Here is a 16,827-nt window from a genome sequence, read left to right on the forward strand (position 1 = left end):
TTTGCGCCGGATGCAGCTCACTGCCTTTGGAGTGGTATACCCTGATGGCAGTTTTGTGGTCCACCAGCAGGTGTTTTGGGACTCCATTGCCTCTTTCCTGGACATCATGACTTTTTACCAGCTCGGGGCATTACTGCGTGACCTCCCTGATAAGTTTCCAGCGCCACCCCTCATCTTCATATTTCTAGAGGAGATGCTTACCAACCCTCCCCCGCCCACCCCCACCCCCTAGAATTGATCATGCACATCTATGCCAATTTGAAGAGAACTGCATCAGTCCAAACGACTTCTTCATGTCAGATTTGGTCGGATTACAGTGGAATGGAGATAAGTGAGGCAAAATGGATGTACTCCTCACTCAGTCTAAAGCTCTATCACCAAATTACAGATCACGCTTGATTCACTTTCAATTCCCATACAGAGTCTTTCACACCTCTGCGCATCTGCTGTGAATAGGTCTTGTTGACGATACTCCCTGGGCATGCGACGTGGCGCTGCATGCTCATTTTCTACACCTAGCGTGGAAATGACCCAAGATCAGGGACTTCTGGGAGAGGGAGCTTAGTGATGTGCTTAGCATCACGGTTCATTCTTCTGAACTGTCTGACCATTGTCACGCTATTGAGCCACATCAAGGAGGTTCCTTCAGAGGTCTGCCAGCTGATGGCTATTCTGCTATTGCTGGTGAAGATTAGAATGGTGAGGCATCGGGGTAGGTGGCTGGTACCCAGTAGGAAAAAGTTGCTTCAGGATGCCGCCATATGCCAGGAGCTGCTACCTGTACACTGGGAATTGATGACTGCCCACTCTCGTCCAAAGGACATTTGGGCCCCTCTGGTGACTTACCTCAGACTTCATGGTGATACCACTGAGGATGTAGCACGTCCCTGCTGTGTTCTCCCAACTGTAGACGTGTCCGATTGTTTATCCTTGGGTGGCACCTTGCCTGATTGCCCTGCCACTGTGGGCTGATGTCCTGATGTCTTATCTTGGCTAAAGTGTTCCTTCCAGACGATAACAACTATGTAGAGTATTGATCTCTCTGAGTGGCTAGTTTGTTGGTTCCTCCTCTTTCCCTTTTCTTCCTGCGCCACCTTCATCGCCATTCCTTCCTCCCCCCCACCTCCCCTTACACTTTATTAGTGCATTCCTGTGATGTGGCCATTATTGATGTACCGATTTCACAATGCATCTGAGTCCGTTATGCATATTGCACTGAAGTTTTCTCTATTCGGTTAATGCAAAACTCAATAAATAAAATTAAAAAAAAAACCCTTCATGTCCACTATAAGTAAGAGAGCACAGAATGCGACCTCGTTGAAAGAACGAGAGTGCATGTGCTGTCTACTCCTAAGTCCCACCCTGGTTCCTCCATCATGTCCTGTCACCTCAGCACTCCTTTCTGCCGAATATTAGAGAATATTTTCCTCCCTCAATGGATCTTTGTAGATTTCACTGCGCCACTTCTACTAGGCTATTATGCGGGGGAACGCCCGCTCTGCATGCATTATACCTGATGCAGGTATAATGTTACGCAGGGCTTTACAAGGTGACACACCTCCTTAGATGTGTCGCATAGTAAATGGGGCGTAATGTGGTGCATTGTTTACGCCGCCGCTGCGTCAGAAAAAGTGATGCAACGGCGGCGCAAAAGTATCGTAAGGGACTTGTAAATCTGCCCCTAATTTGTCAAGCTGTTCAATAAGCCGCTAAGTAGTGGGTATTCAAAGGCATACCAATTTTTATTATACATCTAGAAGCAGCCAGATTGTAAGCAAGAGTCCCAATGTTCAGGTATTCCCAAGCCAAAGATGACAAGAATTCTGAGACAACATTCCTGAAAAAACAACCACCAGAAGGTGTTCACCGCCTTTCACTACGATGAGAAATGGGCCCAACTGTTGATGTAAATGAATGGGATTGAGGGCTGAAAACAGAGCTATGTGAGAATCATGGTAGACCTGAATACTTCCAGGTTCCTCAGAATCAGGTGTCTCCCACTCTACTCGGACCCAGAGCGATGGATAGGGTAGGCACCTTCTATCGATCTCATGGAGCACTCTGAAGCAGAGCTCCGTGCACTTTCAGTACTGCTGAGTGGTAAAAATATTAATTTAAGTAAATCCTCACCTGAGCCCCTTCCTTATGAAGTTTCCACTCCTGTGATACAACCTGCTAAGAGGGCCTGCTAAGATGTTCTCCTTGTCCACCATGTGCAGTAGATACCTACTTAAAGGATATGAAAGTTGTCTTACAATTACTACAAGACCTGACCTTCAACCCAGAAACACAGATACTCATGGGTCTAGACGTAGAGAGCTTGTATACCAGCCTCCCTCATGATGAAACCCTGGAGAGAATTGAGGAAGTCCTCTTCTCCCACGCATGGGAGTACCAAACACCCAGGAACCTTGTAATGAAATGTATTACCCTAGCACTTACAAAAAAATGTTTTCTCTATGAGACAACTCTCTACTTGCAGAAACATGGGACCAGCATGGGAAGCACTTTTGCTCCCAGCCTGGCTAGTCTCTATGTCCATCATCTGGAGCACAGGAAGAATCTCCATCAAGATAACCCTTTCAGGTGTAACATCATTACCTGGAAGCGCTACATTGATGATGTGCTGGTTATCTGGGAGGGGGACACCCAATCCATTGAACAATGTATGTCATGGATCAACCAACAGAACCCCTACCTAAAATTCTCGAGCACTTCATCTCGTGACCAATTGGTGTTCTTAGACCTCAATATTTGAGTAAATGGTTTAGTGAGTGTTAAAAAATACCTGGCATGTGAGGACTAAAAAAGTTTTACCATGAGGTGTGATGGAGGTTGTAGGTTGTAATTGCGCACTCAATTTCAAGGGTGCAAGGGTTCCAAAAGGACACCCTGTTGCACCCCTGAAATGTTAATGTGTGCACATGTGGCGCACATACATGCCCTAAGGGTATGTATGGGTGCCACATGGCACTATGAAAAAAGCAAAAAAGTGTTTTTTTCAGAGAATTCGCAAATTACCATCAACTGTAAGTTGGTGGTAATTTGCAATTTAAAATGCCAAATTCGCACAAGTTAGGTGCTTTCTACATCGCATTTATGGAATCGCTCTTTGCAATTCCGTAAATGCGATTCTCTGATTTGCAATGCCCTTTTGGGATGATACATTCCAAAAGGCCTTTTCCCGTTCGCAAATGGGCCGGTTCTGAGAAGCGGCCTGTTTGTGAATGGGAAAAGGGCTTGATACATATGCCCAAAGTCTTCAAAATTCCCTTTTTTGCTAACTAGCCTGGAGGAATAAGGCCTCTCCTTCTCCCAGACATAAAGCATTCAAAACAAAATTTGGATTACAAAATTAATCCTCAAAAACTAACTAGATGAAGCCACAAAAAAGCTCAGTGACAAAAACTCAGCCGGTCACCATTGTTCGCAATCTGGGCATTATGATGGATAATAAATTAAGCATGGAAGCGCAGGTTGCGAAAACGGTGTCCACTTGCTCTGCCCTTATCAGGTCCCTACGTAAGATCTTACCGCTACTTCCCTTACAGGCCCGGGCTTTGGTGGTCAGGTGTACCATCTTAAGCCGCCTTGACTATTGCAACGCGCTGTTGCTTGAGTCACCAGGCCTGCTGTTAGACAGACTTCAAAGAGTTCAGTCCGCTGCCGCCAGATTGGCTCTTGGCTGGCCCAGAAGGTCCTCGGCCACAGCGGCACTGGCTGAACTCCACTGGCTCCCGCTTAGGCAGTGAGTGTCCTTTAAATCCCTCTGTCTCGTCTTCAAAGCCTTGCATGGACTTGGGCCCAGCTCCCTGCAAGCCAGATTTGCCTGGTACACCCCAACCAGAGCACTTCGCTCAGCAACTGCCTGTTTGGTGAGAGTGCCTAGATTTAAGAAGGTCAGGGCCGGGGGCAGATCTTTCGGAGTTGCTGCTGCTTAACTCTGGAACAGTCTGCCCGTGGATATCCGTCAAACGGAGGAACTTCTCCCTTTTAGGATACGGGTCAAAACTTGGCTGTTTCCGAAGGCTTAACCTGCCGGACACCTCTCTCTGCTACCTTCGTGTTGCCACTTCGTGAAGCTACAGCGCCAGGATGCCTGTAAGGTGATAGCTGCGCTATACAAATGTCTTAAATAAATAACACAGTTAAGGGTTATTCTTCTCCTACTCATGTAAAGATCGTTGCATAGTTCTCAATCTCAGTCAGTCAAGATGTCGAAATATGAAACCTCCCTAACATGTAATTATTAGGGTTGATGGAAAAATTTGCATTTCCATTATCTCAAGCTCTTCTTTTGTGTTTTCGCTCCAGTATTGGATAAATATCTTATTCTTTTGATTTACTGCTCATCGACAAACTCGCGAAAGAACCACCTATAAAGAAAAGCATGTGATAGCATAACATTTTCAAATCCCTATCATATGCTTTTCCTACCAATGTACCTTGACACTAGGGCCTAGATTTACATTTGAATTAGGTTTATGTTTTGACAAAAACCTGATGCAAATCCAGGTTGGTATTTACAAACGAATTCAAATGGTGATTAATGTTGGTTTGTAATCAAATGAATGTTGTGTTACTTTGGGATGTATGTCGTTACTACGCATGCTTTTACAACGCATGCCTTTACCACGCAAGTTTTACAACGCAAGTCGTTACAACGACTTGCTTTGGGGGGCGCTGGATAGTGAATAGTTTAATTTACTATTCCAACTCCAGTCCCCTTGGATAGTAGGGAAGGAGTTGGATAGTAAATTAAACTATTCCCTATCCTACAGCGCCCCCCAGCGCAAGTCGTTGTAATGCTTGCGTTGTAAAAGTTGCGTGGTAAAGGTACTGCATGGTAAAAGTTGCGTAGTAAACGCTGTTCCCCATTACTTTGTGTCAAGGAAGTGTTGCATTGGTGGTGCATAGGCATTCCTGTGCTTCCACCCATGGATTTTGATGTAAATCTATATCTGCACAGTATTGCAGTTAGGAATTTGTGCCAAAAATATGTGCCTCCGGGAGATTGGCATAACAAGGAGGAATATTTTTATTTCCACTTGTTTTTTTCTCTTTAAATGTGTGCTGATTTTGCAGCAAACATACAAAGACGAAATTGACTTGAAGCATTGTTTTTGTGCAGAAAGGGACCCCTTCCTGTATAAAAACAACGCTGACCACAATACAGACACCGATGCCGTATGGCCGCAATGGTGCCTGCTTTGGCGCATGACTGCTGACAGTGCACCAGCGCAGGGAGAGAGCAGAACTGCACCACGTCTTTGTAGACATAGTGCAGTAGTTTTCTCTCCAGTTAATGAGACGCAGCAACTTTTCTTGCTGCGCTGCGCTGCATCAACTCTTTGTAAATCTGCGTCTGGGTTTCTACAAAAGGTGGAATCGGCCAAATGTGATGTGCTGCAGTATGCTGGGAGCATACTTTTCCACTGTGCACCTGAACAAAAATAAAGCTTCGATACTAGAAATTAAAAATGTAATGTGAATCTTTATTTTAGAATGAAAAAACAGTGAAATTACTTTGAAATACAAATTGTCTGCTGCATTAATATTCTCAATGAATGAAGTTCTGCGCTACGTCTGTTAGGAACAACGGATTGCAAAGGTTGGGAGAGAAAACTTCACTAGATCACAGGTAGACTCAGCCTGCACAGTGCAAGCGATACTCAGGCACTTTCTGTCATCTGTTGCAACACTGGTGAGGGGTGGAGGGGAAAAGGTGCCAAAAAATGCTCTATTTTATAAATAATTTGGGGTGTGAGAGGACACCATAAGGGTCCTTCCACTACAATACCCAAACCTGCTAAAACGTAAACAAATCACATTTCAGGTAGCGTTTGGTTCGAGCTGACACTCACCATCAATAAGAAATAACTGCAAAACATTATTAAAAGGGAAAGAACAATACAGACTTTAAAACATGGCAATTAATGGTCTTTCCAATCTAGACAATCCAGCACGTGACCTTGGAGGATGCAGAATAATTGTACACAGAACTCTCTTTGACTCCTCATCCAGCTGACCACCAAGAATCTGGACAGTTAACATTTGGTTCCAAATATATGTTTTGAAAGGAAGTTGTCAAACTTCCTCAGTGATAAATCCTATTGAGTCTCACAAGGCACCTTCAGCATCCTCAACACTGATTTTGGTACCAGCACATGTACCAGCTCATGTCTTCTAAGCAGGTTGTTCTTGTGATAAACTATCATGCTGAGCATTGTATGTTATTTCCATATTCTTTTTCTATATTTTGCTGGGTTTCATTATAGCTTTGAGTACTGATTCCTAAAAGGCCAAACCTTCAGAAGCAGCCAGCATGAATATTGTGCTTTCAAGACATGGCTATTCATAATGACTAAGAGCAGGCAAGAAGACCACCCTTAAGGGAATCTGGAAAGTTAATCAAATGTCCAAAGCATTTGAAAGGCCGGATGAACCACAGCAGAGTTTGTTGTATGTTAGGCTGAGCCTTACCTCGTTTTTAGATCCATGGACAAATCATGTTTATCCAAGACTTACACATAGTCAATTGTGGTTGCCATACTGTGCACTTGCTTTGGTCCATGCATTTATTGCCCGCTGCATCCCTGGCCCATCAGTCAATACTCTCGTGTTGTTTTTAATTAATGCTTTAGTAGCATTTAAAAAATACAACATGAGAATATGCCTTTTAATATATTGCACACAGAGAAATGAATGGCCTGCTACCCTTCCATCTTTTTTTATTTAACTTCTAGTAAACACAAATGCATGTGTGAACTTCTCGTTTCGTCTCTGGGTACGGAATAACATTTCATAGCTTGTGTGAAAATTGGATGCATACCTAGTATCAAACTTTCATGCAGTGCAGCAAGCCAACTTGCTGCGCTGCATGAAGGGGAAAGTGCAGGAATCCGCCATAATCAAAATTATACAGCGCATTCCTGTCCCTTCCTTGTGCTGGCACCCTTTTAGCTGCCTACGGCCAGTGCAGGAACCTTGGCACAGTGGTGCGAGGGCGCCTGCATTGTAGGGAAGAATGTTTTTGTGCAGAAAGGGGCACTTTCCTGCAGAAAAACAATCCTCAGAGGTATTTAGAAAAAGGAAACAATGAGGATAAAGAAAGGTAGTTCTCTTTGTGCCTCCCCTGGGGAGGCTTAGCATTTTGACACATTCCCAGGATTATCACTATTGGTAAATCTGGGAATGCACCAAAATCCATGGGTGGATGCGTCCCTGGGGCAGAGTAATACAACCCATCGATTTGAGCTGCGTTACTCCAGATTTATCAAGCCATACAGAGCTGCGAAAGGTGGACTTGCGTGGCTTGATAAAGCTTATTTTAGTGTTGCAGCCCTCTTACTTCCCCCTTCCATGTATCAAGGGTGACGCAAATCACTTATAAATATGCCCCCCACCCCCAGTGCCACAGATAGTAGCCAACTCAAGTTGTTTTCTCACTCCTCAGGTTTAATGTGTACTTTGTTTTGCTGTACCATCTGGATTTCATAGAGTTTAAAAAACACTTTTGAAGAAGGACATTTTTGTCATTCACAAGATTATTTTTGTCTCTTTGGGTGGATGCATGCACCTTCAAGTTTCTTGAGTCAATGTTATACTTCAACGACGGACACTTATTGGTCTCACAAATGAAGTGATACATATTTACCCAGCGGGTGCTGTTAGTGTTTTGAGTTCCAGAGGCCAACAGCAGTCCCACCAGAACGAAGTCTGTCTCTTAATGAGGTCTTAACCTGAAAGGACAGCTGTCTGTAGTTTGTGGATGCAGCCATTTGAGCGCACAAGCTGTGTCCCCAAAAAGGGACATGGGGTGTCTATAGGTTAGAGAAAACCAGAACAGGAACCTATATAGGAGAATATACGAGCCCAGAGGTCCTGATAAAGAGAAACTTGCAAAACGTTCACCACACTAAATGCAATAGTTGAAAGCTTCTAGGCAGATTCTTTCTTGAAAAGAGTTATTGGGCTTATTCCAGACCAGTAGATTGTCTTGTCTTATCAAATAGTACCTGAATACTGCATTTGAGGTTGCGTCCTGCTTAGCTATTGATTATGATTTTCCTTCTCCCTGGAATCTCTTACAGTCCCAATGATTTGTCAAGCACTCCTTTCATTTCACTGTATCTAATATCTATGAGGGTCCATGTTACCTTCTTGAAACACCTCAGGCCTCCACAGATGGAATCATTAACCAATACCGGAACATACAATTGTTTACACATTCTTTTCGTATTTGTTCCTGCAAATAATTTGATGTACCTACTCTTTTTTTGCATTCAAATTTTTACAATTTGAAACTATGAATTTGGCAGAGAATATCTGTGTACCTCAGTATCTTCATATATGTAGACATCGCTGCCTGTACAATCACCCTGTAAGCATATATATTGTGCGTATGTGTGTTCCAAACTTCAAAAGGGACATTTTATGGCCTGACTAAGGCTGAACCGATGGGGAATATACCTGGGAGTGGGCAGCTTACTTGATCTTTTAAACACCAACACCTCTTGCATTTGATAAGCTTTTGAAGTTACATTTCATCCTACTTGGTTTGTCATCGCCCTCTCAAGAGAGTACAGGAGCATGAGCTCATTTTTAGAAGAAGAAATCTGCTTATGGCAATTCTGTTTGTAAAGGCAAACTCTCAGAGTCTGATAATTCATGCACAGATTGGGTACTTGGCTGACACCATGCAAGGTGTGTCTGGGTCTGTCTGCAAAGGTGCAGAGAGGTGTGACCCTCAGGATAGCCCACCATCACATGTAAAGTAAAAGCACCATGTTGAAATATGAAATGTTGTTTGAAGACCACAGCTGACAACACATTGGTTCTGACTGAAGGGACAATATAGACAAACATACAATGTCATTTCATGGGATGGGAAAATGACTGCTCCACTGAGAATGTACAAAAAAGAATAGTACAACAGGGACCATCCTATTCAGTCCAGTGGCTGTGGTGTGTTGGAGTCTCCCAGAGGTCCCTTGCAGACAATGTCCTTTTGTGGCCCCTTTCATCTTCCAGGCCCCTTCATGTTTTTTGGTGAGTATTCTTGCATTGGCATCATGCTAAAACAATCAGCTGGGTCGCATCGTCCATTCTTGCCAGGCTGTCCCGTAGATCCCGGTGGTCCAGGGACCCCTGGGATACCTTGTTGGCCCATTGGCCCAGGGGATCCGGTCTTGCCATATCCAGGAGGCCCCTGTGGTCCTGAGGAGACAAAGTTGAAACAAAATTAGGAGAAGTGAAGAGATGGTCCATACAGGGTGTTTTAAACCCATCATCCACATGTAGACAATAACTAGCATTATTTAAAAAAAATGTATTGAAATATGTTGACAACATTGCTGATAACATATGACATTTACAAATCTCATAGTGTACATTTTACAAGGTAGCTTGTTGGGTGGCACTGGGTACAGATGTGGTTTATCCTTCAACTCCCCAGACACAAGATTCACAATCTCCGATCCAAGACTGCTCATATGGCTCTGTGATAATTTTCGTGAGTTAGTCTCTGTTGGAAAGTGGGTTATTGGTAGGGGCAAATGTAGGTCTGCTACTGGCAATAAGGCCACTAACAGATGATACGACTCAGCATAGGTCTTAGAAAAGTATTCCTTTGCTCAACCCTTGGTAACGTGGCTGCGAGCAGACAGGCTTAACTTCAAAGACAGGTATTTAAAGCATTTAAAAACAAATTTCAGTAAATAATTAAGACACGACAGAAGATAAAAATCCAACACCAATTTATAAAAATAGGTAATATTTTTATCTTTTAAATGACACCAAAACGAAAATAATCCACTGTAGGGAACCAGCGATATGAATTTTTAGAGATTAGTCACTTTCTAGTGCTTAGAAACCAACAGCGCCCCTTTAAGTCATTTCATTTTCTCTGTCAGGGACACACCTTTATAAATTGTTCTGATGAATTCTCACCACTGTAGTGGGGCGCCTTCTTCCGCAAGCGGGGTCCAGTTAGAACACCTTCCTGGCGTTCTGCTTGCGGGTCCCAAAGTATCCAACACACAATCCAAGGCTCTGGAATCTCCAAGAGGGTCCTTGAAAGTGTGAAACTTCATTCCGCAATGCACTTGAACAAAACCCTTACAAATCCACTGGTACTCCAGGCTTTGAGTTCTTTGTGGGGCTGTCCAGGTGAGCTCTGTTAACCTGTAGCTTGCAGGGAGTTTCCACTCTTGAGTCTTTTGGCAGCAATATAATCCACAGGGCTGTAGTTTCAGATGGTGACGTCTTCATAGGTCAGGCCTTAGAGTTCCTTACACACAGCAAAATCTTCAGCAGGACACTTCTTGCTTCATTCAGTTTCAAGCAGCAGATCTGGAGGTCTCTGCCCCTCTCAGATACTTATTCAAAATTCTCTGGGTCAAGCACCAGGTCACTGCTGACCAATGAGAGCAGGACAACTCCTCATAGTTATGACCACATCCTGTGGAGTGTGGCATTAGTTTGTCGCAGAGTGCATCATCCGTCCAAATCCATAATGGCTGATTTTCCAGCAAGGAGGTAAGAGCTGGCTAAACACACCCCCTGGGATATCTCATTTCCATGGACCATCCCCGTACCATCTGCACATACCTTTCTTAAGCCTAGCCCTGACTCTGGGTCACGACTGTCATAGTGGACTGAAACCCAGGCCTCCCCTCTTGCCTTTGAAGAGCGTAGTTTACGACGCCACCTCCTGGCCTGGCATTCCTATAGAAGAGCACACTGGCCTCCCAGCAACCTGGCTAATCCACTTAACTCTGACCAATCAGGGCAGACCACTGAAAGGGTGAATTTGGACTTACAAACAAGAAAGTCTCCTAACATATTGTATGTACACTTTAAGAGAAATGTAACAATATAATATTGTTGGATTTACTACTACCATTCTGGGAAGTCTTTGAATGGTCCGGCTAGTCCTCTCCTATCAATATTTATTAATCAATCACTTCCTACGATGTTAACCTATGGGTTTGCAATAGGGAAAATGACCTGGGCCACTTTTCAAGAACCAGGGCTTATAAAACCATATTTAATAAGTATTTGCCTAATTTCTACAGGACCCCCACCTGTGCAACTAGGGGAGACTTCAGGGGTTCTGAATCTGCAGAAATATTGCAGATCATCCTTACCCAATCCTTGAAGAATAAAAAACGAATTTGAGCAGCTCTTTAATACAATGTGGGGAGTGAAATGTAAAATTTCACTTTACCCAGGCACATAAAACTTCATTTTATAAGGGCGCTCCTTATAGATAACTGACCCCCAACCCCTGGGATACCTAGGGGTGACCCTGGGGGTCCCTAATATGCAGAAACATGGTAGGTTTTTCATTTTTAAGTGCCCTACCCCCAAAGTCGAGTTTGGGCACAATTGGAGGTTTAAAAGCTGTCCTGACCACCAGTTCTGCTTTTAAACTGACCTCAGGCTTCAGCAGTGCACACATGCACGTGCAGGAAATCTGCTGGCCTCTAAACTGCCATGCCTCAGGATACTGGAGACTTCTAGGTAGTTTTAATCCCCTGCCCTATTACATACTAGGGGCTTATGGGGTAGGTCATGCCAATTACAGGGGTACCCCACCATACCAAAGTGTACCCTAGTGTATGTTGGGTGTCTTAGCTGTATTCTAATGTGTTCCTTTTGGCTTGGCGCTGGCCCTGGGCCTGGTTAAACAGAGCCCAGGGTCAGTCAGAGTCAGTTACCGCCAGTTCCAGTCAGCAAAAAGTTAAGTGGTGCCCAGGGCACAGGATGACTTTGCAACATAGCCCCCCCCCCCCCCAAATGAAAGGTGATGGGTTACTAACCTACACCCTGGTAGTCCTCATCGGCTAAGTGGAAAAACCTGGAATGTCCATCTGCATTGGCATGGGCAACCCCAGGTCTGTGTTCCACTGTAAAGTCCATTCCATGTAGGGAAATGGACCACCTTAACAGCTTGGGATTCTCCCCTCTCATCTGCATGAGCCACCTGAGAGGCCTGTGGTCAGTTTGAACACGAAAGTGAGTCCCAAACAAATATGGCCTCAACTTTTTCAGTGACCACACCACACCACAGCAAAAGCCTGTCTGTCAATGACACTCCACCTCTGCTCTCTGGGAAGAAGCCTCCTGCTAATAAAGGCAACTGGCTGGTCAAGGCTCCCTTCATTCAGCTGTGACAAAACTGCACCAATCCCTTGCTCTGAAGCATCAGTCTGAACTTCAAATTCTTTTGTGTAGTCAGGGGCCAGTAACACTGGTGCTGAACACACAGCAGCTTTCAGAGTGTCAAAAGCCTTCTGACACTCTGGGGTCCAAATCACCTTTTTGGGCCTCTTTTTAGAAGTCAGTTCTGTTAGGGGCCCCACAATGGTCCCATAATTTTGAACAAACCTTCTATAGTACCCTGTCAGTCCAAGGAATGCCCTGACCTGAGTCTGGGTAACAAGAGCTGTCCAATCCAAAATAGTTTGTATTTTAGCTTGGAGAGGCTGCACATGGCCCCCACCTACCAGGTGGCCCAGGTATACCACAGAACTCTGAAAACCCAAAGGAACTCTGCCCTATTTGGCACTTGCTTGCCTTAATAGTCAGGCCTGCCTGCTGCATGGTCTGAAGCACTTCCCTTAGGTGGTTTAAGTGATCCCCCCAGGTAGAACTGTATACAGCTATATCATCCAGGTAAACTGCACTGAACTGTTCCAACCCAGACAAGACCCTGTTCACCAACCCTTGAAAGGTGGCAGGTGCATTCTTTAAACCAAAGGGCATTACCTTGAACTGATAATGCCCCTCTGGTGTGGAGAATGCTGACCTATCCTTTGCTCCATCAGTGAGTGCAATCTGCCAGTAACCTGAAGTCAAATCAAAAGTACTCAGGTACTTAGCAGCCCCTAACCTATCAATGAGCTCATCAGCTCTAGGTATAGGGTGAGCGTCCGTCTTTGTGACTGCATTCAAACCTCTGTATGTGGAGAAGTGTGGCTCACTGGTTAGAGGAGGCAGACCCTGAAGCAGAGGTCAGACCCCGGACCAGGGTTCAATTCCTGACGCGGCAGGGTCTTGAGCCCAAATGTCCACGGACTCGATAATTCTCGCTTCGGTGCCTACTCGAATCACGGGTTCACACTCTGCAACTCTGGGCAATAGCTTGCTTAATCTCCACTACGGCCCCCCGTGGCAGGATGCCTGGCTTTCACCTTGGGGATGCCCAGTACGGGTTACCTCACAGGGAAAAAGCCAGGACGGGTTCCCAAAGTAGGCGCCTTGAGACCTTGCGGTGATAAGGTGCTATATAAGAACCTTTGACATTTGACATTTGTAGTCCACACAGAACCTTAACTCCTTGGGTCCCCCCTGAGGGTTAGGTTTAGGTACCAGTACCACGGGACTGGCCCATGGACTCTCAGACGGTTCAATTACCCCCAGCTCCAGCATCTTAGCAACCTCAGCTTTAATGCTGGCTCTGACATGGTCAGACGACCTGTACAGTTTATTTTTGACAGGCCGGCTGTCACCAGTGTCAATGTGGTGCACACACCACTCAGTGATGCCTGGGGTCAGAGAGAACAGGCCAGCAAACTGCTCCAGCACCTGCTTACAGTCTCTGGGCTGCTGGTCTGTCAACTTGGGAGAGAGCACAACTCCCTCCACTGACCCATCTTGCGCATTAGGGGAGCGGAGGTCGGGCACAGGCTCAGTTTCCTCCTCCACACCCTCATCAGTGGCCAGTAACATGGTCATGTCTGCCCTGTCATGGTGGGGTTTCAATCTATTCACATGCAGGACCCTGTGAGGGTTCCTGGGGTGCTAAGATCAACCAAATAGGTAACCTCACCCTTCTTTTCTAAGATTGGCTAGGGCCCACTCCACTTGTCATGGAGGGCCCTGGGAGCCACAGGCTCCAACACCCACACCAACTGTCCTGGAGTATACTCAGGCATAGTAGCCTTTTGATCATACCAGTGCTTCATTAGCTCCTGGCTGGCCTCCAGTTTCCGGTTTGCCTTGTACATGCACTCTGCCATTCTAGATCTGAGGCCTAGCACATAATACAGCACATTGTCCTTAGCTTCTTGAAGAGGCTTCTCTAAAGACTCTCTTAGCAGGCTCAATGGCCCCATCATAGGGTGTCCAAACACCAACTCAAAAGGACTGAAACCAACCCCTTTCTGTGGCACCTCCGTGTATGCAAACAGTAAGCATGGGAGGAGAACATCCCATCTCCTCCTGAGTTTCTCTGACAATTTATCATGCCCTTTCAGGGTTTTGTTGAATCTCTCAACAAGACCATTTCCTTGTGGGTGATAGGGGGTGGTGAACTTGTAGTTGACACCACACTCATCCCACATAGCAGTCAGATAGCTGGACAGGAAGTTTGTGCCCCTATCTGACATCACCTCTTTTGGAAAACCCACTCTGGTGAACACACCAAGCAGTGCTCTAGCCACTGCAGCTGCATCAATGGTTCTAAGAGGTATGGCATATGGGTATCTAGTAGCATGGTCAACTACCACTAAGATATACCTATTCCCTGATGCAGTAGGTGGGTCCAGGGGACCTACAATGTCCATCCCCACCCTTACAAAAGGAACCCCAACCACTGGCAGTGGTATTAGGGGAGCCTTTGTCTTGCCCCCTGCCTTGCCACTGGCCTGACAGGTGACACAGGAGCTGCAAAACTCATTTACCTTTTCAGACATATTGGGCCACTAGAAATGGTTCACCAACCGGTTCCATGCCTTTGTCCGTCCCAAATGTCCTGCCAAGGGGATATCGTGACCCAAAGTCAGGATGAACTCTCTGTACTTCTGGGGCGCCACCAATCTCCTGGTGGCCCCCTCCTTGAGGTTTCTGGCCTCAGTATAAAGCAGTCCATCTTCCCAGTAGAGTTTGTGAAACCCACTTTCATCCCCCTCCTCTTGCTTAGAAGCAATCAGCCTTAAGCTCTCAAGGGTGGGACAGTCACGCTGTCCCTGACTGAACTCCTCTCTGGAGGGTCCACCTGCTCCTGTCAGTTCTGCCAAATCTGACAGCTCTGGCAGGGATGGAGTCCCTCCCTCAGAGGCCAAATCCTCCCCATCAGGGTTAGATTCTTCCTGCGCCTCTGTAGTTCCCTGGGCTGGCTCACCAGACCCAGTGCCCTTGTCCTTGGATGCTTGGCCCTTTGTTCCAGGGTCCAAGTGTCCAGCCCCTCCCTTCTGGCTAGTCTGTGACCTAGTCACAGCACATACCCACTCAGGGAGCTCCAATATTTTCATATGGAGTCCTCTCGCCACCTCTGACCACGCAGAGGCTTCAAGATCATTGCCCAGTAAACACTGGACTGGAAGCACCTTTGACACAGCTTCCTTCATAGGGCCTGTCACACCTCCCCATTCCAAATCCACCACAGCCATGGGATGGAGTTTGGTAGTGCTGTCTGCATATGTCACCTGGTGAAACTCACCAGGTAACAACCTCTCTGGGGGCACCAGTTCATCAAAGACCATAGTTACACTAGCCCCAGTGTCTCTGAAAGCCTCAATCTCAGTCCCATTCACTTTAGGCCTCTGCCTGTACTTGTCCATGTTTGGAGGTAAGGCAGCAAGGGTGGCAATACTCACTCCACCCAGGGACACTAAGGATGCTTCCACCACCTGCCTGTTCTGTACACCACCCTCCACCCCTACATTGACACTGGCAATCCCTGTGGATGGCCTCATAGGGGGGAGCTTCTTGGTGCAGACAGCATCTCCCTGCTTATGCCCTGGCTGGTTACAGTCAAAGCACTTACCCACCTTTGAGGGATCAAAGAACCTACCAGGCTTTCCCTGAAACCCCCTCCCTTTGAAATTGGGTTGGCTCGGGAACCCCCCTCCTTGTGCAGGTTTTTGTGGGTCTTTGGAGGGCTCCTTAGGTTTTTGACCTTCATTTACCTGGGCTTTCCCCTAGGGAGGGACCTGTCCTCCTTTCTTCTGGTCACCCCCCTGGTGCTGAATGGAAACCTGGGTTCTCACCCACTCATCAGCTGATTCCCCCAGCTCTCTGGCGTCAGCTTATAGTCCACTAGATACTGGCGTAACTTCTCTTCTGCACAATGAGTCAAAATGTGTTCCTTCAAAAACAAATTATACAATCCCTCATATGTGTCACCTTTGTTACCAACAATCCAGCCTTCCAGTGCCTTTACTGACACGTCCACAAAGTCTACCCAAGACTTTGAACTCAATTTCTGGGTGCCTCTAAACTTCACCCTGTACTGTTCTGGAGTCAGACCAAATCTCTTGACTAAGTATGCCTTCATCTACTGGTATGACTCTGCATCCTCTCCCTTCAGGGTCAGGAGCCTATCCCTCCCAGCTACTGGAATCAACTCCCACAGGAGTGCACCCCAATATCTAGAGTGGACCCTACTCATTTTAAGGGCCCTCTCAAAAGCTGCTAGCCACTTGTCAATGGTATCCCCCTCAGTGTACTTAGGTACTATGCCCTTGGGAAGTTTAGGTTCAAATCTACCACCCCTGGACATCTCAGCATCTTCTTCACTTTTGCTGCCACCATTCCTCTTCTCCTCCTCCCTCTCCCATTTTCTCTTAGCCAATTTGAATTTCTCTTTCTCCAAGGCAATCAACTGTAATTGAGCCTGAAGCTGTCTCTCGGCAAGGGGCAGTAGTGGTACCTGAGTAAGGGACCCTTCCCCACTCCCACCACCACCTTGATTCACCTGGCTAACACTAGTCACAATGGGAAAGGTCTCATCCTCACCCCCCTCTCGGGTGAGGTTGGGGGGAACATCTTCCCACCCCCTTGGGATCTCCTCTGCTGCCCTGGCCCAGGCCTTTAGGG

At 46.2% G+C, this 16,827-nt stretch overlaps 1 protein-coding gene across 5 annotated transcripts in view; it reads right to left on the minus strand.

Moving 5' to 3' along the window:
• Positions 1-5,474: 5,474 nt before the first annotated feature.
• The window catches only part of COL16A1 (collagen type XVI alpha 1 chain), a 950,832-nt gene continuing 939,479 nt past the window's right edge, over positions 5,475-16,827 (minus strand). For all 5 annotated transcript variants that reach the window (XM_078680648.1, XM_078680645.1, XM_078680647.1 and 2 more), the window contains one exon: positions 5,475-9,219. In XM_078680648.1, the coding sequence (XP_078536774.1) occupies positions 9,023-9,219 (197 nt within the window). In that variant the 3' untranslated portion in view covers positions 5,475-9,022. The remainder of the gene's footprint in view (positions 9,220-16,827) is intronic.

The sequence above is a fragment of the Lissotriton helveticus genome, chromosome 3_1 (genome assembly GCF_964261635.1).
Source record: "Lissotriton helveticus chromosome 3_1, aLisHel1.1, whole genome shotgun sequence".
In the NCBI taxonomy this organism is placed as follows: Eukaryota; Metazoa; Chordata; class Amphibia; order Caudata; family Salamandridae; genus Lissotriton; species Lissotriton helveticus.